This window comes from Camelus dromedarius, chromosome 19 (assembly GCF_036321535.1).
Source record: "Camelus dromedarius isolate mCamDro1 chromosome 19, mCamDro1.pat, whole genome shotgun sequence".
NCBI classification, from domain to species: Eukaryota; Metazoa; Chordata; class Mammalia; order Artiodactyla; family Camelidae; genus Camelus; species Camelus dromedarius.
The window spans coordinates 34,205,414-34,228,124 of NC_087454.1; the positions used below are offsets into that span (position 1 = coordinate 34,205,414).

At 45.1% G+C, this 22,711-nt stretch overlaps 1 protein-coding gene across 9 annotated transcripts in view; it reads right to left on the reverse strand.

Moving 5' to 3' along the window:
• PKHD1 (PKHD1 ciliary IPT domain containing fibrocystin/polyductin) overlaps positions 1-22,711 on the reverse strand; it is a 368,588-nt gene that overhangs the window by 233,110 nt on the left and 112,767 nt on the right. For all 9 annotated transcript variants that reach the window (XM_064476570.1, XM_031434550.2, XM_064476573.1 and 6 more), the window contains exon 37: positions 5,034-5,246. In XM_064476570.1, the coding sequence (XP_064332640.1) occupies positions 5,034-5,246 (213 nt within the window). The remainder of the gene's footprint in view (positions 1-5,033; positions 5,247-22,711) is intronic.

Consider the following 22,711-nt stretch of genomic DNA (forward strand, 5'->3'; position numbering starts at 1 on the left):
AACTAACATTGTAAATTGACTACACTTCGATAAAAAATAAATTTTTTAAATGAAAAATAAATATAGCTACTTGGTATTTTGAGAAGGGAAGCAAACTATATCTAACCTCGCTTGTTTGGACTATTTTTTCCCTATTTATTCCTACCAGATTCTGCTGTTCCTAGGATTACACTCGTGTTTTCCTCTACCGTGCTCCCACGTTCTCGCTTTTCCCAGAAACTGCCATCTATATTTAATGCCTGATCTTGTAATTTCTTGAAAAGGACAAAGACCGAAGTCCACTCAAGGCCAGAAGACGGCTTTTTTCTCCTAAGAAACTGTCAGCCAAATTTCTCAGGGAGGAACTGGAAATAAAGTGAGAGACATTGATAAATTTCCCTTCTGAACAATCAATAAAAGCTCCACCGTCCTGCTCAGACTCCCACTGTGGAAGCAAGGGCCGTAATTACATTGTCAAAAATTCAGGTTGCCCAGGCTGACAGCGACCCCCTGGAAGAGTGACATGTGATTGGCACTGGGTTTAGGGCGGGGAACCCAGATTGGCAGGCGGAGTGGAGAAAGCGAACGGCAAGACTGTGAAATTTCCTCTTTGACGACAAGCACCCAAACCCCAGACCACTTTGCCTCTCTGGAAGAACCTGCGACCCTTTAGTCATTTAACACATCAAACTGAGCAGCTGACCCAGTTTACTGAGCCATCTGATCTCCACCAGAGATTCAGAACACCGCCTGCCTCCATCCACTCCCAAACCCAGAGAAAGAGAAAGGCAGACTGGTATCAGGCAGACGCGTGTCAAGTCTGTGCACACAATACCTGGGCTGCGTGTGTGCATGCGTGCATGTGCGAGGTTGGGGGGAGGGGGTGAGCATGTGAGTGTATGAGAATTTTTCTACATTAAAAGAAAAACACAAAACATGCTCTCAGCTCCATCTTTCTTGGTGACAGCTGACCAGCAAAGCCCATTTGCTTAGCAATTTTGGTCAGCAGTCTGTGGTCAGAATCAGCTGCAGCAGAAGGGTAGCAGGGAGCAGCGCTGAAGAATGAGACAGGAGGGAGGAGGTGGGGAAGCTGGACCACCGGCACGCAGACCCGTTTGTGCGTTTCTCTAGGACGGAGCTGGTGTGAACTTCTCCATCAGCCGGGCCTCTTCCTGTTGGAACACTTGCCCTGCACCTGCCTAGTCCACAGCTGATGCGAATAGTTTCCAAGAAGCCTTCACTGTAACCACGCCCACAGCAGGTTACCCGCTGCTGGGAAGCAGCTGGACCACAAAAGATCAAAATCAAAAGGTGTTCGCGGGGTGGTGAGAACAGAACGGAAGATGCCTGGAAATGTTGTTACTTCCCAATCTCCAAAGCTAAAATCTCTCTCTCTTGGCTGTGATGCAGAGAGAGACAAGGAAATTAACCAGAAGAAAAATCTCTATGCTGAGCTGGACCCAGGCCAAGCAGAAGTCCCTCCCTCCCTCCCTCACCCCTGAAAGAAAATATAAGATCACTGGCACTGGGTCCTCACTGCCTGGGGGGGGGAAAATCATCCGAACAGCCATAACCAACAGTCGTTTGGTTCTGAGTGCCAGTTCACAAGCGGTAATTCTGTGAGGTGGGGGGCTGTGTTTTCCTGGGTTTATAGAGATTCATCTGCCCAAGGTCAAAGCTGATAAGCCACAGGTGGACGGATGTCTGATCTTAACTTACGTTAACCACTAAACACAGTGTCTCTCCACGTGGAGTCAGGGGGCCTCCTGAATCAAATCACCCAAGGGTCCCCGTGAAATGCACGCTCCTGGGGCCACGCCAGGCCCACCGAGTCAGATTCTGGGGGTGAGGACCAGAAACCCGGATTTTGAAAATCTTCCCGGGAAGAGCCTTCCGTGCACAGAAGTTGGTGCATGTCCTCACTGCGTCCTCCTGGGAAGCTGAGTGAACGCTGGGTCTTCAGGGACTTTCTGGAGGCAAGGCAGTGAATCAGACTGCTCACTGTTTTGCATACTTGACAGCAAAAGAAAATTAGTTTTCCCTTCAAGCCCCAAGTGTCAGCGGACCCCACCTCTGGCCCTGGGAAGAGGCCAGTGAAATTATGTAACGATTTTAACCGTGATCTACCGCCTTGCCACCGGAGGGGAAGACTGTTTGAGACCTCAGGTGGTGAGGGAGAGGGAGGAGGAAAGAGGATTGATGAACCACCGGCTGTGGCTGGGATGCTCTGGTGGAGACCGGGGCAGGGCCCCCCTCCCAGCCGGTGGCTGAGCGCTTTCCTGCGTAATGTCTCTTTCAAATGAATGAGTTGCGGCAGCCTCACCTCAGTGAGGAAAGCAGCTTGACTTCGCCTGTGTCGTGTGCAAGCTCTCGGGTCCACCAGAGATCCTACGCGTGCCTGTATCGGCTGGGTAAAGCAGATGATGACACCCTACCCCTGGGAATACAGGGAAGGGGAGGAGGAGGGGGAGGGAGAAGATGGAAATGAGCAGAGCAGAGGCAGAGGAGGTGTCCGCACTCTCGATATCCGGGAACATCACAGGGAGAACGGAGCAAACACTCTTGTAACGTTCAGAATTCTCAAAACACATTAGAAGCATCTAATTTCACAAGGGCACCAGGGATCTTCTCAACTTGACCTCTGTTAAAACACAAAGGCTTAGGAGCATGGGGTCCACTGACAACACAAGCACAGAAAGGTGTGTTCGTAAACGCTTTCACTGATCCGTCACAACAGGATGTGAGCAGGAAGGGGCTGGAATGAAAGAGGCCGAGTGAGAGAATTAGTTAGAAGAGTTTCCCTGCTCTTCAGGTGAATGTCCATTCTAGCGAGAGCCATGCCATCTGCATCTTCTAGGACAGTGGTTCTCAAACCAGAGGGTCCCTGTTAAGCTTTGGGGCCCGTCAGATGGTCTAGGGGCTGCTGACCCCCTCATCTGTGCCTGCTTGTCCCCCAGCTGCGTTGTTTTCAACAGTAAACAGCAGCACGTTGGGCTGGTTAGACTGGAGCAAACACTTGCTGACCACAGCTGATGTGTGACTGGGAGAAGCCCTTGTGGACCCTGGGCTACAAGATCCATCAGTCTAAGTGCTCACTGACCGAGACAGGAAGAAAAGAGTCCTCCTTAGAAGCAGAGTGTAAGAGTCAATAGGACTACCCAGCCTTACAAAAAGAATAAAATAGTGCCATTTGCAGCAACATGTCTGGACCTGGAGATCATCATACTATAACTGAAGGAAGTCAGACAGAGAAAGAAAAATACCATATGATATCATTTATGTATGGAATCTAAAAATAATGCCACAGATGAACTTATGTACAAAACAGAAACAGACTCACACACATAGAAAACAAACCTATGGTTACCAGGGAGGGAAAGAGGGTGGGAAGGGATCAATTGGAAGTTTGGGATTTGCAGATACAAACTACTACACATAAAATAGGTAAACAACAAGTTTATACTGTACAGCACAGGGGACTATATTCAGTACCTTGTAATAGCCTATAATGAAAAAGAATATGAAAAGGAATATACGTATGTACGCGTATGACTGAAACATGATGCTGTACACCAGAAATTGACACAACATTGTAAACTGACTATACTTCAAGTTAAAAATTTTTTTTAATTTTTAAAAATCAATATGGTAGGCATTTTGAATTTGTCTAGATAGTTATGAGTTTTTTAATCCTGACAAAATCCTGATACCCTCAGTGTCTATCACTCTGGCTGGTCCATGGTTAATACATGCTTGACGACAAGACCTCACTTCCTCTCACAGTAAGCCAAAAAAAAAGGCAAAAGAGGGCTTTTTAGTAGACAATGTTGGAGGGCCACAATTTGCAACAGACAGAGCCTTGATGGGGCAAAACTGACTCCTCAGCATAGCCATGTGCCCATGTCTGGAATGATTATTCCATGATAGGTGGCTGGGTTTTGTTTTGTTATGTCAGCCTGGAACTTCCGGTGTGGAGGATGTCACAGTTTCTGGAGGCAAGGCCACGCGTTTGATGCGATGTAATCAAAAGTACATAAGCATCCACTGAAAGACACTCTAAGCTCATCATGTAACCCTCCCATTTTCCAGTGGAAACTAGGGCTTATCCTGGCCCATTTCATAGTTTCTTGAATCTCAAGGAAAAATAAGAATGTTTTTCCTCATTTTGCAAAGTGGGATGAGGTGAAGGTTAAAGGCAAACAAAACTGCAGCAGAAACACACTATTGTCTAATTCCTGGCTCCCTCCCCAGCCAGGAATCCATAAACACCAACCCACCTGGAACAGGATTCTAGGTAGAATTCTAACTGAACCCCATTTCCAGGAGGGAAAAACAGCAAGAACAACTACAAAATGAAGCTGTGCAAGTTGGGTCTGTGACGCCACCAGGTACACAGCCAGGTGTAGGCTGAGGAACAGTAAGGAACAGTGTCCGTCCGTTTTCACTGCGTCACACCGCAGCTGCAAATGCAAATCCCGGTTTGCAAATGCAAATCCTTGGTTTTTGACAACCAAAGTTTCTTCCTCACTCACACACACGCGAAGGGGAGGCCGGCTGCAGCTGCCCCCTGATGTCACCAGTCAGGTTCCCAAACTTAGCGAGTTGCCCCTAACCCTACAGGGGACAGGCTATTCTCAAGCAGAAGGAAAAGAGAAAAATGGCCAAAGTATCACAGTGGCTCGGAAAACTTCCAGTTGGCCATGCAGGACATCATTTCTGCTCCCGTTCCACTGACCGAAGCAAGTCCAAGACCAAGCCCACTCTAGTGGGACGGGGAAGTATCCACCCACAGGGAGGCACTGGAAGTCCCCTGACGGTGGGCGGAGATGTCTAATCCTCTTACAGAAAGGGGAGAAAATAATTGAGAACCACGGTATACGCCGCCATGAGTCTCGTAACAGTTAATATTCCCTATGCAAGGAAATAGTGTCCATGCTCTAATTGACTTTGTGGCTTCCGCAACTAACAGCCAGAGAGACGTAAGGCGTTTTATCCTGTTCCCCATCGCCTGCACCTTGGCTGGGCACAGCTCTACCTCCTTCCCTCTCACTCACCATGCAGGGATAGCGTGCCATTCCTCACCGCCAGGAACTTGACTCCATAGGGAAAGAAGGCAGCAGAGTGCAAACTCCCGTAGAGTCTGATGTGAGCTTTGCCTTGGAATGGCTTGTCCTCGGATCCGACCCGGAGCTCTCCACCCTCGGAAACGAGGATGGCGTGCGCCCTGAGCTCGATGGGTCCCGGGCCCAGGAAGACCAGCTTGCCTCCTAATGGCCAAAGAGAAGACCGTCAGTCTCCGGGAAGATGAGGCATTCCTCCTCGTTTACCCACCTCTGCTGGAACACATACTTATTGTCTCTCGCCCTCTCTTCTAGAAGCCCCGTTGAGTGGATCAGACACCCAGGAGCAGAAGCATTGTTTATATTACCAAGCCTGCTTAAATTAGCTATCACAATTCCCTGCAGCTTTCTTTATATTATTTTCAATGACAATAGCCTAAATGCCCAGAAATTTAGGACTGGTTAAGTAATAAAATGAGAAGATCACCATTTTTACCACGTAATAGCAGCTTTAAACAGGAAAGAGGACTAGAAGGAAAATATGCCAAAATTATATGAATTATGGTGAAAGGAAGTATAATTAGGCTGCATCATGACATTTGCTGCACTTTAGCTGAGTAACATCCATTACCCCCCCCTTTTTTTTTTTTTGATAACAGACCCTAATTTCCACAAGGAATTTTTCTGCTCCCTAAATAAAGCCGAGTGGGCGGGACTGTCAATCACGGTGTCTTACCCTACCATCGCCTGAGTCATGTACCCAGGCTTCCAAAGGAAATCCAGGACAAAAAGGAAGAGGAGACTGGAAATGTTTCAATCTCAGTAATTCCAGTGGTGGTATCTTAACAGGCCTGAAATGAGTTCCTGTTTCTGAGATCCGCACCTGCCGAGCCCCTTCAGAATGCCCTGATTGCTATCTGCTTCTACACCTGATTTTTCCAGGCCTCCCATCAATTCTGTAAGCTCCCCAAAACCCTCCCAGTACATCTCCTGTTTTAAAGGAAAGTTGGTTTCTGTTATCTGCAATGAAATAACCTTAACTAGTAAGGATGCTGTTTTGTTCTGTTGTCCAAATATTCCATAATATAAGAATATTATTTTATAATACAATTGCTTTATATTATGAGAAGACATACTTAACATATTAAAAGGCATATTCATCTTTATAATACTTCTCTTTAAAAGTATTTAGTATATTTGCATTTCACACAGAATCTTTCCAATGATGTCAAAAGAATTAAAACATCCCGTATAAATCAACACTTTAAACTGAATGAGCTATCAAATTGATCTCACTCCTCCAAGTTGGAAAACAGCATGAGACAAGACTTTTCTGTTCTATAATGAAGTGGTCAGACTTGTGCCATTCTATTGGAAACACCAAGGGATCTCTTTTCCAAACCCTACAGTAGCTCCCAACCTCACTCAGAATAAAAGTCAGAGTCCTTATACTGGGTCACGAAAAGGTCCCTCCTGACTCCCCACCCCACCTCCCATACCCTTCCCAGCATCTTCTAAAGTTCACTCTTTCACTCATCCACTCCAAAGGCACTGGTCCGCTTGTTGGTTCTGAAACAACCAGATACCCCTGGAATGTCTCCTGTCAGACACCCATGGGGCTCACTCCCCACCCCAACTCCACCCTACCCCCACTCCACCGCACCCCTGTTTCCATGCAAATGCTGACTTCTCCCTGACGACCTCCCTCTCCAGGCTGGATCAAATAGCCTGCCCTGGCCCCTTATGCACAAACATCTTCCTTTATACCACTTAGCATCAGACATACTATACACTTACATGTCTGCTGTCTGCCCTCCCCCCACTGGGACGCATGCTTGACAAGGGCACTTCCCTGCCTGGGTCACGTCCACATTCCCGGTGCCTAGGGCAGTGACTGGCGGGGAGTTGGCCCACCACAGATAATTGCTGGGTAAATGAATACATGGTTACATCCCTTAGCAAAATCTGTTCTAGGTACATGAATTTCCTCATGGACACACACACACTCCCGTTTTCTCAGAAAGGGTGATTATTACATTGAATCTGTTAAGTGCACACACTGTCTCGGTGAGCTGAAGGTTGCCCAGGATGTGGGGAAGGCACCTGTCAGGAATGGTTCAAAAGGCAGATTCTACTGTAAGAAGGAGGAACAGGCACCTCACCTGCTAAATGAATCCAATGTGCCAAATCGTGTCCGACTGTTGTTTTCCAGAAATCATAACTGCAAGTACTTAACCACGTGCTGGAGGAGGGAGGGAGGAAGAAAAAGGCCAAGGGGAATTTGGTTTCTGATTGCCTGCATCTTAGTGCAGAGATAATGACCAGTACATATTCGACCCGAGTCCAACGTGGAGGCCTCTCCTCCCTGACCTCCTGTTCTAACCCTCCTCTCCAGCCTTCCCCGGCCCTCGTCACCAGCCATCCTAAAGCCCAAGGCACACAGCACCAGAAATATCGCAGAGCGTCTACTTGGACTTGACCCCTTAAAGTGCTCCTCCCTTTCAGCTGCAGTTTAGAACAACACACCCACATGGGTATCCATTTTCACCGTCTGTAAAATGTTCATGACTGGAATTCTTCCCTCAGAGAATCATGGTGAGATTTCTCACAGTGATGCTGGCGGCCCCTGGTCCTGGGTCTGACACCTGGTAGACACTTACTGCAGTGGTGTCCACCACTGTCGTCACCTTCATCCCGGTATTAGTACAACTTAGTTTCCACAGCTGCTCCATCACGGCAGCTCTGCTGGACCACCTCCTTCCAACACCTCACCAGGAGCTGCCCTGACATTCCTTTCCAAATATGGCGTACAGATCACGTTGTAAGGCAAACGACCCAAGAAGTAACTCTCCTTTGATAATCTATAGCTTGATACGAGTGAGTGGCCCCCACACTGCTTACCAGACGTCCAAAGGGCCTACTGACAAATCTGACTTTAATTTTCCCTTTCCTCTTCATCACAATGACAAGAATAATCATTAGAAATGCAATAATAATCACAAATCCTGCACTGAACAAGAGGGAAAAAATGTGACCGGTGGTCCCGGCCACATTCTTGTGTTTACTAGAACTTTTTCACTCATAGCCACATGTCATTAATGTCCTAACTGATTATCTTCAACAGGTGGACCACAGGTTGGACAATGGGTCCTGCCATTGTAAACAGTTAGGAAATCTGAACCAACCTTGATGCACAAGTGATGGAGACAGGATACTGAATCCAGGTTCCTGTCCTGACTCTGATATTGGCCTCTGAATGACCTTCATAAAAAGTCTCACAAAATTGCCTGGCCTCAGATTACTCAGTTTCCAAATCTGTCCCACTCAGGGCTGAAGGATGGTCTGTCTGCTCACCAGTGATGTGCCGAATAGAACCGTGTATTCACCGAGGCTCTTCCCAGCTCTAGAACACTTGACATCTGCATCTTCAGAGAGGCAGTCAAGTGCGCATTTGACACTGATGGAGACCCGGAGCTCAGGTTCTCCTGACCCCACCTATGTCACGGGGAACTCTGAATACCACTGGAGAAGGGTTATTACCTGCACAATCAGGAATTTAAAGAAGACTATGGGTATTCAAAAATATACATGCACCCCAATGTTCATAGCATCACTATTTACAATAGCCAAGACATGGAAACAACCTAAATGTCCATCAACAGATGACTGGATAAAGAAGCTGTGGTATACTTATACAATGGAATATTACTCAGCCATAAAAAAGAATAATATAATGCCATTTGCAGCAACATGGATGGACCTGGAGATCATCATTCTAAGTGAAGTAAGCCAGAAAGAGAAATAAAAATACTATATGATATCATTCATATGTGAAACCTAAAAAATAAAAAGGCAAATCAATTTATCTACAAAACAGAAACAGACTCACAGTCATAGGAAACAAACTTATCATTACCAGGAGGGAAGAGGGTGGGAAGGGATAAACTGGGAGTTCAAGATCTGCAGATACTAATATATATAAAATAGATAAACAACAAGTTCATACTGTTTAGCACAGGGAACTATATTCAATATTTTATAGTAACTTATGGTGAAAAAGAGTATGAAAACAAATATATGTATGTTCATGTATGACTGAAGCATTATGCTGTACACCAGAAACTGACACAACACTGTAAACTGACTAGACTTCAATAAATATGTGTGTGTGTGTATATATATGCACACACACACAAAGAAATTATACTGGTTCAAGACCTAAAAAAAAAGAAGAAAAAGAAAACTATGGGGAAAACAAAGGAGCTAACATGTCCTGAGCACCTACCATATGCTCATGTATTTAGCTGTGTTGTCAGAAATGACCTTCCAAACAAGCCTAGGAGGTCAACACCACGCTCGGTATTTCACAGAGCAGACGGTGGGCTGGGGGAGGCAGAGCGAGCATTAGAACCCAGGACCACCTGACAGAGAAGCCCACATCCTATCCACTTTGCAAACCCTCCCAGGTAGCTTTTTCATTAGTGAGGACTGGTATTGTAGATGCATTTAAGGAAAAACAGGTGTTAACTTAAGTAGGTTTGCTTACGGCTTGTTTCTAGGTGGTTGATTTTAATTTTGTTAATGTAGATATACCTCACCTCATTCCAAAAAGGATTTGAGGCCGATTACAGGGATTAGTGGGTAAATTTATAAACCCAGGCTTTGTCCCTGGTACCATCAAGCAAAATATTAAACATACAGAAGCAAACTGGTAGAAATTATAAAATGTCATTTACTGATGGGAATTAATAATGATGCTAATAAAGGGAGAAAAACTCAATGCAAAGAGATGAATGTTTTGTGTTGCCAAGAGTGCTACAAACAGGACTAATTAATTAATGCGATAATGATTATTTCCTGCTAAAAAGCCTTCCTGCCTCACTTTATCAGAGGCAAGTAGGTGTAAGGAAATTCAGGTGAATAAGGAAGAGAGGTTGCTGTTGGAATTCAGCTGTTTTCGATTAAAAGAATTGTTAAGTGATAACCAAAGTGAAAGAATGGAAAGCTTATATTTTTTTAATTATTGAAATTTAATTTTATTATTATTACTTCAGTGGAGGCACTGGGGATTGAACCCAGGACCTCGCACATGCTGAGCATGCACGCTGCCGCTGGGCTATACCCTCCCCCTGGAAAGTCTGTATTTAATCCACCTCTGTGCCAAGGCTCCGAGTGCGTCATCCTCACACTTCATTAGCTTAAAACAAACATCCAGGGGGCTGCTTTAAAGGACAGTTAGTTGAGTGTGGGAGGGAAGTGGGAGGACTTCATTTCTTCCCTTTCTAGGGCTTGACCCCATTTCTGAAAGCTGAAATAAAGAGCAGGGCTGCAATCAGCCTTTGGCTGTGACCCTTAAATTGCTCGTTGTGATTGTTCATGAGAGCTGAGGACGTCCCACAAGTGACCTTGGGTAATTTTTATAAAAATCAATCAACCATCATTATTGTTACTTCCCGTCTAAAATAAATACATGGACACAACTTTTTACATGTAATCACTTCTTTCCATTAAACATCTCTTGTTTCTTTTAACGGGAAGTAAAAGAGACTTTTAGCAGCTAGCTGATGTTTACAAATGACATCAAAACCTGCTTTCGGCTAACCCTACAATCAGCCATCCTCTGTAATAACCGCAAAATGATTTGCTGTGTGTGCATGTGTGTGTGTTTTAGAGAAACAAAAGTTCTAGCTATTGTCCCCCTTATAGGAAAAATTTCGAGTATAAATATTTTCCCACACGGGAATACTCTTCAAAAGGACTGGCGGTATCTTCTCCCTTAATTCTTTCCCTCTCATCTCTTTGGAATCCTCCCCAGTTGGGCCTTTGCCCGGCCATGCCACCAACACTGGTCCTGTCGAGGTCACAAATGGCAACCACATTGCTGAAAGCCAGGTTCGAGGCCCAGTCCTCCCCTCTCCTGAGCGGCCAGCGGCATATGACACACTTACTCCTTGTTTCTGGATACGCCTTCCCCTCGCCTGCCCAGCACTGCTCCCTCCAGGATGCCCTCCTACCTCCCAAGCCTCTCCTCCCGGTCTCCACTACCTGATCCCTCCTGATTGTCCCAACCACTGACAGTTGGAATGTCACAAGACTCGGTCCCTTCATCATTTTTCCTATCATTGCGAACATTCTACGAACATTCTACCTTGGTTTTCTCACCTTGTCTGAAGGTTGCAAACACCACCATTGCTAATTGCTGATGACTCTCAGATTTATACCTCTGCCGTCAAGACAGACCCATCTGCTACTCAACATCTCTACCTGCGTGTCTCAAAGGCGTCTCCACTTAGTAAAACCAGGAAGTCAGCCCCTTGTCTTGCCCTACAGGTCTTCTCCTCAGTCCTTCCCGTCTCCATAAATGGCAACTCCATCGTTCCTCTGGTTATTCCATCTAAAGGCCCTACAATCAACTGCCACTCTCTCCTGCACCCCAACCAATCCTCCAGGAAACCTTGTGCCTTCTTCCCTCAAACTATCTCCGTGATCCAAGCACTTCTCACCACTTCCAGGTCTATGGCTGGGGTCTAAGTCACTCTCATCTCAACCCTGGATTACCACAGAAACCTCTTAAGCTGAGTCACCCTTCTGTCTTGGCCCCCACCCCAGGGTCGACTCTTCAAACAGCACACAAAGTGATTTTTTTAATGCAAACGTTATCACGTCACCTCTCTGCCTGAAATTCTCCAATGGTTCCCACCACACACAGAGTCAAAGCGCACCAAACCCTGCAGGGCTGGCCCTCTCTGTCCCGCTCTCTGTCCACTCTCCCCTGGCAACCCCTTCCCCCTGCCACCCTGACCTTCTTGCCCTCCTGCTTCACAGCCTTGGCCCTCATCTCACTGTGTGCCAATCCCCCCAACCACCACCAAACCACCACCTAACTCCCTGCTTATGCTTCTCCATGCTGCTCAGAAAATCTAAAAAAAATACAATGTGCTTACTTGATTGTTTTCCTTATAGAAATAAACTCCAGGCGAGCAGGAAGTTGGGATCTATTTCATTCACAACTACAGCCCCCATGCCTAGAACAGTGCCTAGTATATGGGGAGCTTGGAACGTGGTCATGAAATCCTTGTGGAATGGATAGGAGCTGAAGTTACAGAAGTGAACAAAGTCTCCCTAGGAGAACATGGAGAGTGAGAACAGAAGAAAAAGAAGGGGGATGATATTTCAACATTAGAATCAGGAGAGGAAAGAGAAAGGTAATCTTGAGTGTGAGTCAAAGAAACAGGTGAATTAGAAGAAGAATCAGAAGGTCGTAGTGGACTCCGGGAAGAGCTTTAAGAACTGGGAAGGTGGTAGATGAATACAGCAAAGGCTTAGAGTCATTTTGGGGAGGATCTGGGGAAAAAGGGTGCAGAGCAAGAGAGTGCTTGGTTAGGACCAACAGCCAGGTGATGAAATGAACTCGGGGAGCACAATTCCTGTTTTGAGCAGAGAGAGAGCCAGAGGTGAATGGAGGCAAGGTACAGAAAGGGATCTGTGGTCCCCAATTCATTAGCTCAATCTGTATCACCAAACTAGATCATTCATTTACCCAAAGCTTGAACTACCTGCCTGTTCAGATGTACGTTTTCCAATTTACTTATTTACATTGATGAGCCTCTCCACTCAGCTGTTTATGTCAACCCTGAATAATCCTTTACAAAGTTGAGCAGCCTGGGTCTTGTTACCTTTCCAGTTATTAAATAGTCAGGTAGATGGGGGAGCCTGTGAAATTCCCTCTCCCTGGAGAATTAGAGACGATCATCCATTCAGGATGGACGGGTCCTGTTCCACCTTGGTAAGGAGGGCTGGGCCCCGCTGGTGGACCCTGCTGCACCCTCCGCACCCTCCGGCCCTGAGTTGCCAAGGTGGAGGGCGCTGGGAGAAGGTGAGGAAGGGGGGAGAAGATTAGCACCCTGGGAAGGCAGCCCCAGCCCGAAGCCTGCGTTCTGCTGGGGATGCACACAGCTTCCTTGGTTGGCGAGATCCGGATTAGACTTGTGCCTGACGCACTGGAGCAGAGCCTGGAAGCCTGCGAGGTGGGCTTGTCCCCGGCCAGAGAGGCGGAAAATCAATTTGGCTGGCAAACGAGAGCCCCCAAGAGCTCCGTGCACGCTCCGTAATCCTATCCACCCGCAGCTCAGGAAATAGATGCCTGAGCCCTCGCATATTCATGGGGGAGGTGAGGCATAAATCAGGCTTTAAGGATTGGGGGCAGAGGCAATGGACTCTCTGGCTGGCTACTAATTAATCAAGCCCAGAACACCTCAACCTGGCACCCTGGGAGCAGGCCACACACACACACAGGCTGCTGCTGTTTTCCCGATTTTTTTTTTTCATTTCCATTAAAACAGATATTGGATGAAATTCTCCCCTTTAGCTGATGCTGCTGGTTCACTCCCCTCCCCCTTCTTCCTTTAATTAAAAAACATGCTTATTGCAATACTTGCCAGAATCACTTTAACGGTATTTTAATTGTAATGTCTCTGCCTGATTAAAAAAAGAAAATATGAACTAGAAAGTGTTTGCAAAAACGTTCTCAGGATGCAGGAGAAGAATCACACACCTCCCAGAATGGGTACCACATGCTAATTGCTTAATGAGACGGTAGGACAGTCAAACGGGCAACGTGGAGGAGAAAACGTCCTGGAGATAAAGTCACTGACTCAGAGCCACGGACAACAGCGGTTGGAAGGAATCATTTTCATCAGCTCAGGCTTCCCCGGCAGGAGAGACAACTGCATCTAACTAAAATGCCCACGCTCAGGGCAGGCCCATTCAACGTGCCAACGTGCACTCTGCAAAAGGTCACACAGCCTTCGGGAAAAGAGTGGCTGGGCCAGTTTAACTGGTTTCCAGTCCCGACAGTCCTGTAGGTTCCCTCTACGGTTTTAGGCTGGTAGTATGAGGGCAGGCAGTTGCTAGATATGAGCAGAGAAAGGGGGACACGAGCCAAAGGGCAGAAAACTATACATCTTGGGAACAACAGGGGTCCTTGGACAGACCCAGAAAAACAGGATCCTCTGGACTGGTTGGAAAAAAACATACCTTCTGTATTGACAAGTGTCCTGGAGGCAGAAGGGTGGGACAAGACAGGAATCCTCACCGTCTGAACGCAAGCTTTCCATCATTATGACCTCATCCAAGACTAAATAAGGACCAAAAAAATCCCTCATCCCCACCTGGGAAGGTGGGGCTGGGATGAGGATCAGGAAAGATGACCCCAACCCCTTCTCGCCAATGAATATTCTGCCCATTCATTTTTACACCCGTATAACCAGCTTGCCAAGGAAACTCAGGGCAGCTTACCACCTGGGTCTGCCCGCTCTTTCCTTGAGATCATACTATCTATCCCGTAATAAATCTTTGCTTTGCTTTCTTGACCCCTGTGTCTTGTTTCTGAATTCTTTCTGCAACAAGAACCTCTCACCCACAAGAGTAGTTCTCAAACTTGAGTGCATCAGAATCACCCAGAGGTCTTAAAACACAGAGTGCTGGGCTTCAACCCCCAGAGTATGTTTGCTCTGGGGCCCCAAAATGTGCACTTCTAGCAAGTTCCCAGGTGATGATCTCGCCGCCTGATCGGGGCGCACACTTTGAGAACCACTGCTCTAGGTACATGAAGCTTGTTCTAGGTGCCCACAGTCCCTAGTCTAAAACCAACTGAGAAACACAAGACCGGCATTGTAGATCAATCCACTCTGTCATTCAGCCAACATTTGCTGTTATTTTCCAGCCCGTCTGCTAGGTGCCAAGATGAAAGTGTAAAAAATACAGTCTGCACTTCCAGAAGGTGGTGACAAGGCTTAACTGCTCCAGGTGAACAAACGTACCCGGGTTTCAGTGAACCAGCCAACTTCACAGATAACCGAGAAAGAAGATAATGGTGATGACTCAGCCTTCTATTTTTTCTTTAAAACATAAACCTCATTAAATTAACCTCATCCATGAGTTAACTCTGTACTGGTTACAGAGTATAAATGTACTTGTGGAAGAGAAACATTTAAAGGAACTCAAACACCAAGATATAAATTAACACCTTCATCATTATAGTTACTGTTGTCAGTGACTACTTAACAAAACCTGGATTTCCTTTCTACTTCCAGAAAACCAAAACTTTCTTTAACCAACAAAGCTTCTGATACTTAAGTTCTGAAGGCCCTCACCCATTCCATGGATTTCTAAAAAGTCGCTGAAAACCTCAGAAAGAAAGGACAAAACAGGGGGGAAAAACACACCTGTCTTTCCCCCGAAGTCTATTCCAAGCAGATAAGTACCTCCCTAGCCACGAAGTTATTCATTCATTCAAATAATTTCCTTTCTTCTCTGTGTCAAATTCCAATTAGCATTGACGCAATCACATTTTCGACCAGCCCAGCAATTTGATATGCTTCTCTGCATAATCTGTTTATTTAAAAGGTCCCAAATATAATTATTCTCTGAAGACTGTAAACATGACTTGCTATAACATAATAATTTCTTAAATTTTTTATTGAAGTAGAGTTGCTGTATAATATTATGTAAATTACAGGTGCACAATATAGTGAATCACAGTTTCTAAAGGTTATACTCCATTTATAGTTATTATAAAATATTGGCTGTGTTCCCCATGTTGTTCAATACGTCCTTGTAGCTTATTTTATACCTGAGAGTTTGTACCTCTTAATCCCTTCCCCCAATACTGCCCCTCCCCTCCTCCCTCTCCCTACTGGCAACCACTAGTTTTATAATATAATAATTTTAGAACTGAAAGATAATAGTTATTTTCTCATAGTACTTATTTATTTCAAAAATGGGAGTACTTCCTACTTTTACTTGACCCCCAGGACTATTACAGCACAGGGGAAATGGCAGAAATGAAACGCTCAGCCTTCAGTGCATTTCAACCTACACAAGAATCCCAGATAGAGAAGCATCCAGATTTCCAGCTTCACTCCCAGGCCGGATGAACAGGATGCGGGAACCCATTCATCAACGAATGAGGTAGAGAGGTAAGGAGAGACCAAGTCCTGAAGGACCCTGTAACCATATCAAGGCTAACGGAAAGTCCATGAAGGGTTCTAAGTAAGGACGTTTGAAACATTTATCTTTTGTTATTGAAAATATTATAGCTTCTGTGCTAGGAAGGGACTGGTCCCTCTCAATCGCATTTTTCATGTTACCATATCCAAGTTGTCAAGACATAAAACTGTAAATTGCTTAATATCTATCTATCTGTCTGTCTGCCCATCTACTGAAAGCATGTCCTTTCTCACAGCAACGGCTTATCTTTCATTTAAGGCTAATCAAGTGTGTCTGGGGCTGTTCTCTGGAGGTAAATAATGTAAGTTATTGTCTGACTGGGAAAAATAAGGGGTTTCAGAGCTCAGTGTCCCCCACATTAAAAAGCCTTTGTCTCTGATCTCCCGATACACAAACAGTAAATGAAATTGGTCACTGTCTGGACCAAGCCACTCGCATTTGAGGATACCAGGAAGGACTCTGATTATAGAGAAATTCACAGCTAACATTAACCTGCCTCTTCAGGCCCCAAATTCATTCACTGAGCAGTTATGAAGTACCTACTGAGTACCTACTACGTGCCTGCAGGACCTTGAGGGTATTATGCTAAGTGAAATCAGTCAGACAGATAAAGATACATACTGTATAATCTCACTTACACGTGGAATCTAAAAACAGAAAAACAGAAAAAAAAAAAGTAAATCTTAGCTCATGGATATAGAGAACATATTGGCGGTTGCCTGAGGCGAGCAAATAAGGGGTGGGAGAAATGGATGAAGGGGGTCAAAAGGTACAAAATCTCAGGTACACAATAACTAAGTTATGGAGATGTGCTGTACAGCGTGGGGACTGTGGTTAATAACACTGTATTGCATATTTGAAAGTAGGGAGGACAGCAGATCTTCAAAGTTGTCACCACACACACAAAAAAAGTGTGTACCTATGTGTGGCGTCAGATGTTAACTGGACTGACTGTGGTGACCATTTTGCAGTATCTGCAAATATCGAACCATTATGTTGCACACCTGAAGTTAATATAATGTGTCAACTCTACTTTAGTTTAAAAAAATAAAACCTTTTATAGAAAGAAGGTCTACAGTGAACCTGGCAGCGGGTCAGGAGAAGATGGCTTATCTCAGTAAGCAAAGAGCATGCATGGCTGTGCTAGAAATCCCAAATACAATAGACCAATAGAACTGAGTGTCCCCAGAGTCGTGAACTGAGAGAAAAAGGTTTGGAGAAAATGAGACCACATGCCTGACTGCACCAGGAAAACACATGTCCACAAAGTCAAAACGCCGAGGGGAATGGAGTCAACCAGGTGGACAGACTCTGCCACTCCCACCTCTGTATCCTTCCCCCTCTCGCCATAGAAGGGGAACACTTCCACATGCGTTCTGAAGATAAAGAGGCAAAAGCCATCCACGGTCTCTACTGCCCAGCTAATTCTTTCAGTAATCCAGTTTGCTCTGTGTATGGAAATAGCCAACTGTCTGTAAATCAAATTGCAACACAGGTCTGACGTTCGGCCATCTCTTCTGTTCTCCCCTTCAGTGCAAAAGAAACGACAGCTAACATTAATGGAGTGCTTATGGTGGACCAGGCCCCTTGCAAAGGGTTTTACAAACGTTACTCATTTCATACTCGGAATATCCATGTGAATCGGGCGATACCTCGTAGGATGGCCACACAACAGCAAACAACAAAACTTTGTCATCACTGTCACGGCTGCCGTCAGGAAAGCAGGCCTGACTCTTGGCGAGGAGAAACCCGAGGTTCACAGAGGCTGGACAACTTGCCCAAGATCACAGAGCTGGTAAGAAGCAAAGCCCAGGATCAGGCTCAGTTCCTCCCAGCTCCAAAGCCTGCCAAGCATTCAACGGCTTGGGTCTACACCAGGAGACCAAGAAACAGGGAATCACATGGCAGGCAGCCAGGGCCAGAGTCAGCAGCACGAGCGACTGAAACAAGGTTCTGCTGGAGCACTGTAAAGGGAAGGTACTGTGAGTAATGAGAAACCAGAAAATGTCTTCCTCCTGAACGCCCAGTGCCAAGGAAAGAGGGGCTTCTAGAGTGCACCCTCCCCTAAGTGACCCTTTATTAATTGTTAGCTCAGGGCCACTTCAATCCAGCTGTCTGACCACCAGCACAGGGAGTCGCTGCTTCATTCGGAAAATACAGACGCCCCCCCTCCACCCTGCAGACAAGCCCAGCATCCTTGCCCAAGATGCACAACAGCACAGACAAGAGGGGAACGTGCCTTCTTTGTTATTAATGGCTCATCATAATTACTTGGAATAAAATACTAAATTTTAATTCAGCAATGCCTGTGGCCGTTGGGCATCTTAACATAAAAGAACGAAAAATATAATTAACTAAATCAAGGCAATATGCCTATTTCCATCCCAGCCCATTAGTATTAATTGATTGGGTTAATAATTCTCTTTTGTGTTTAACAGTACTCCCTAAAAAATAATTTAGAAAAAAAAAAAAGGAGGGGGAGAGGAAAAGAGGGAAGAAGTAGAGATGGTAAATGGACACAAGTTCTGCATCTTTTCCTAAGTAAGATGAAATAATAGTAGATGTTGCTGTAGCTCTTAACATGGTCACAAAATAAGGTGCCGTTTTTCAAAAAGTTCAGGAATCAGTACAGACGGCATGATAAACAATGGTGAAAACTCAGTCTTTGGGTACCATTTCCCAGTTGCCTCCAAGAAGTGTCTAATCTTCCTTCTTACTGTAAGTTGTATTTGTTAAAAAAAAAAAAGTGAATTCTATTTTATAGATGGAAATCTAGGTAAGGCACAGAGAGTTCAGAATTCTCAAGGGCCATATGTAAAAGTGTTGGCTCTCCTAGTGTAGGAGCCTGGTCCTTCTATAGGTTAGGGTTCTGGTTTCCACAAATGGAAAAATAATTTGAGGATGCAATATTTTCATAAAGTCCTTCCAAATGCAGCTCCTGGGTGATCTAATTTCACTTCTGTCTAGCACTAATCTGTTCACAGTGTGCACATCCCTCATGTAGAATGGATTCTTCACAATACCATGGAAATGGCTAAGAAAGTATTTCCACTCTAATGCTTTATATCATGTTTGGTTTTTGTTTGTTTGTTTGTTTGTTTGTTTGTTTTTATCTTTTTTAAAATATCATGTTTGTTAAAATCTTTCGGAGAAATTATTTTTTGGCTTGAAATTTTTCATGCTTTGTCTCAGTCCATAGATGGCACCAAAAAATAAAGAAAATTCCACACAGCTGTTTTTCTGATGCCACAAAGGGATATGAAAAACGCAGTAACAGACACTCAGAGAGTGAACTGCTGTTATGGGTGATGATGATAACAATTCAGTATGATATTTGAATAGGTTTCTATTATCCTTCACGTACTTTCACACATATTATTGCCCAAGAGAGACATCAGGGGTTTAGAGCTACTCCATATCAACCAGATATTCCTCCCCAGTGAAAGCATTCTTCAAATACCTTTTAGGAACACAAAAATAACTTAGCAGCAGATTTTATATGTGCATGTATGTGAATGTATCTGTGTACATTTATGTAGATAAGTGTATACACACGTTTACAGACAGGCAGACAGAGACAGACAGCAGTGATCACCACTAAGGGCAGCGAAAGTAAATTACTTGGGAAAAGTGATATTCAAGAGAGCAAGAGTTTGAAAACTAGACTTCTTGAATTTCATCCAGGACCTGAATTCTGCATCATTTTACTTGTCCATCCACCTAACAATCCACACATGTTTTCTGAGCCTTCATCATGTGTCAGGCACTGTCCTAGACGCTGAAGAGACAGTAGTAAACTGATTGATGGATGATCTTCGCTTTTTTGAGCTTTCCTCACAGAGGAAATGAACTGTAAACAAACAAGTAAATTTATAGTATAAATTGGGATGATAAGTGCTATGAAGAAAAATAAAAATTGTTGTAATTTTAGAAAAGATGGCCAGTAAGACCTCTCTAATAAGCTAACATTTACTCAAAGAGAGAAGGAAATAAGAGAGAAAGTCACATGAATATTTAGCAGAAGACTATTCCAGGCAAAGGACATTATGTGCAAAGGCCCTGCGGCAGGTGTGTCCCTGGAAAATTCACAGAAGAGCTGGAGCAAAGCAGATGAGGAAGACAAGTCAACAAAGGGACAGAAGTTTAACAATGGTGTGGACTTTATTCCCAGTGAGATAAGAAGCCATTGTGGGGGCGGGGATGAGAAAAAAAGTAATAAGATGGACATATTTATAAAGGGCGTGGACAATAAAAAGTATTCACAGGGTATTTTAGCACAAAGTATAAAAGTCAAATACCAAGGACTTAAACACATGAAGTCATGTTTTTCTATCACAAAAAGTGACTTCAGAGGTGGGCAGCCCCAGGGGCCATGCTGGTATGGCAACTCCAAAATCATCAGGGTCCTGGGTCCCTGCTAGTCTTCTGTTTCCCCATTCTGAACCAGTCACCTCATGGTCCAAGATGGCAGCTGAAAGCGTGGCTATCACATTTACATTCCAGGAAGCAGGGAAGGGAAAAAAAGGAGGGACAAATAGGGCATGGTTCCTACTAAGTCACCTCTGCTTTGGGAAATTTCCTCAACGTCCTGCACCCCACTTCCCCTTCCAGCTCACTGGCCAGCTCTTAGCCAAAGGCTATGTCTACCAAAGGAGACATAGCTGGGTACATCGCTGCCCAAAATAAAAGTGGGAGTTCTGCTACTAAAGAAGACAAAAAAGACAGAAATGTGGGGACCAACTAAGAAGTTGTCTGAAATGGTCCCGGCCCAGACTTATGCTGATGAGGGCTAGGCTGTTACTCACAGAGGCGGTGCTACATGGGACACGTGCTGAAGGTCCCACCAATGAGATTCCCTGATGGATTGGTCATGGGATGTGAGAAAAAGAGAGACACCTAGGATGCCGCCAAGACCTTTGGCCTGAGCCACTGGCCCATGCAGTTGCATTAAGGGAGATGGGGACGTGCGTCATGTTTTGTTTCCATGTGTTGATCTACATGATCAGAACTTGTCTTGGGTACCGACGGCGTGCTCTTCACCTGCCCCCACCATGCAACTTACATCCCGGACACTCAGATTCCTTCCACCTACATTCGGCCTTACCTCCCCCATCACACATTTTAGAAATTTCACTCTTACATTTGCTCCCAAATTATGTTTTCTTTAGTAGGAATGCACCTCACGCATATTAAGTATTACACTTCACTTCTTCTTGTGTCTCACACAGAGCTCCTAAGCCACGTAATAAGCATTCACAGGTCATCGGTTGAATCAACTTTCATCTGGGTCCTTTCCCTGTTCTCACCCTTTCTAGAAGCTGTGACCCGTATCTCGGTGATGAAAACCTCCAAGTTTCACTCTGGGCAATCCTGTTCCCTGACAACGACTCCTGGATTCTGTTTGTGCAGAAACCTGTCCACTCACCCTCGCAATCCTACCAATGGTCCTACTTCCTGAGGGAGAGAGGAGGGATCCTCCCAGCGACGGACCTTCCCTCTCCACAGGATGAGGGTTTGCCTTCCCAAACCTAGCCACTTACAGGTCATCCAAGAGTGAAATATTGCCTGAACTAGGGACATGAAGAAAAAGCCCTACTGAAAGGTGACAGGTTGGGGCAAGCGTCTGGGTTACCCGGATCTTGAAATCTCCAAGAGGGAGAAGCCGAGTACACATTCCACACGTCCCTGCCTTCCTCATACACTTTGCTGTCTCTCTGATACCTCCTCTCCATCATCAGTCTCTGGCCTGATCGATAAACATCATTCCTTGATAGAACTTTTACCTGAAACTAACAGGACAACCAGAGACTCAGAGGGGCTGAGTTTTGGCTGGGAACCTTCTCTTAAATGGTATTAATATAAGGCAAAGACTCCTGAGCAACGAAAGGGCAGCCCATCCTCCAAAAGAATGTGACTCCTGTGGCCAGAGTCCTGGTGAAAGTCCTGTGAAGAGAGCAGAGCATCTTTTGTCTGAGCTGAGACTTGAAGTCTGCAATTTTCCTTTGTCATTGCCAGTCCTTAGGTGGTGGATGGCTGTCAGTAAGTCAGCACTCTCCACGGCCACTGGCTGCACACACACACACACACACACACACACTTAAAGTCAAGTCAAGAGCCCAGGCTCACAGACCTTTTTTCCTAAAGGGACCAATTCATTGATTTGCCTGAAAACTTCTCCTTGCTACTCAATGGGGAAAAGAAAAGCTTCCAGAGCACAGAATGTAAACTGATGAATCAGAGAGACCTCAATCCACCTGTAAGAGACAGGTATCAACACTGCACCAGTTTATCCCCTGCAAAATATGTTATTTTCTCCTTATAGAGCCATGTTCTTACTTCAACAAGAACAAATGCTCCTGTAAATGTTAGCTATATTTATAGCAAAGAATGGCATTTTAGTGCAGTTTTACAGATACCCATAACTAATCACATTTCCCAAGCAATTTTCATTTGCCGATGAACAAGAGTCACTTTGATAACCATTCCGTGTTATCTGCCACTGAAGTAGGCCATGATTTCTATTCTCATTTAACAGATAAGGAAACCAATGCACAAGGAGGTAGGGAAAAAAAAACTGACTTAGTCATTTGGTGATGGGATGGAGGAGTTGAAAGTTGAATTCTCAGTCTCTCCCAACTTCCCAGCCCCTAGAGCTATGTGGC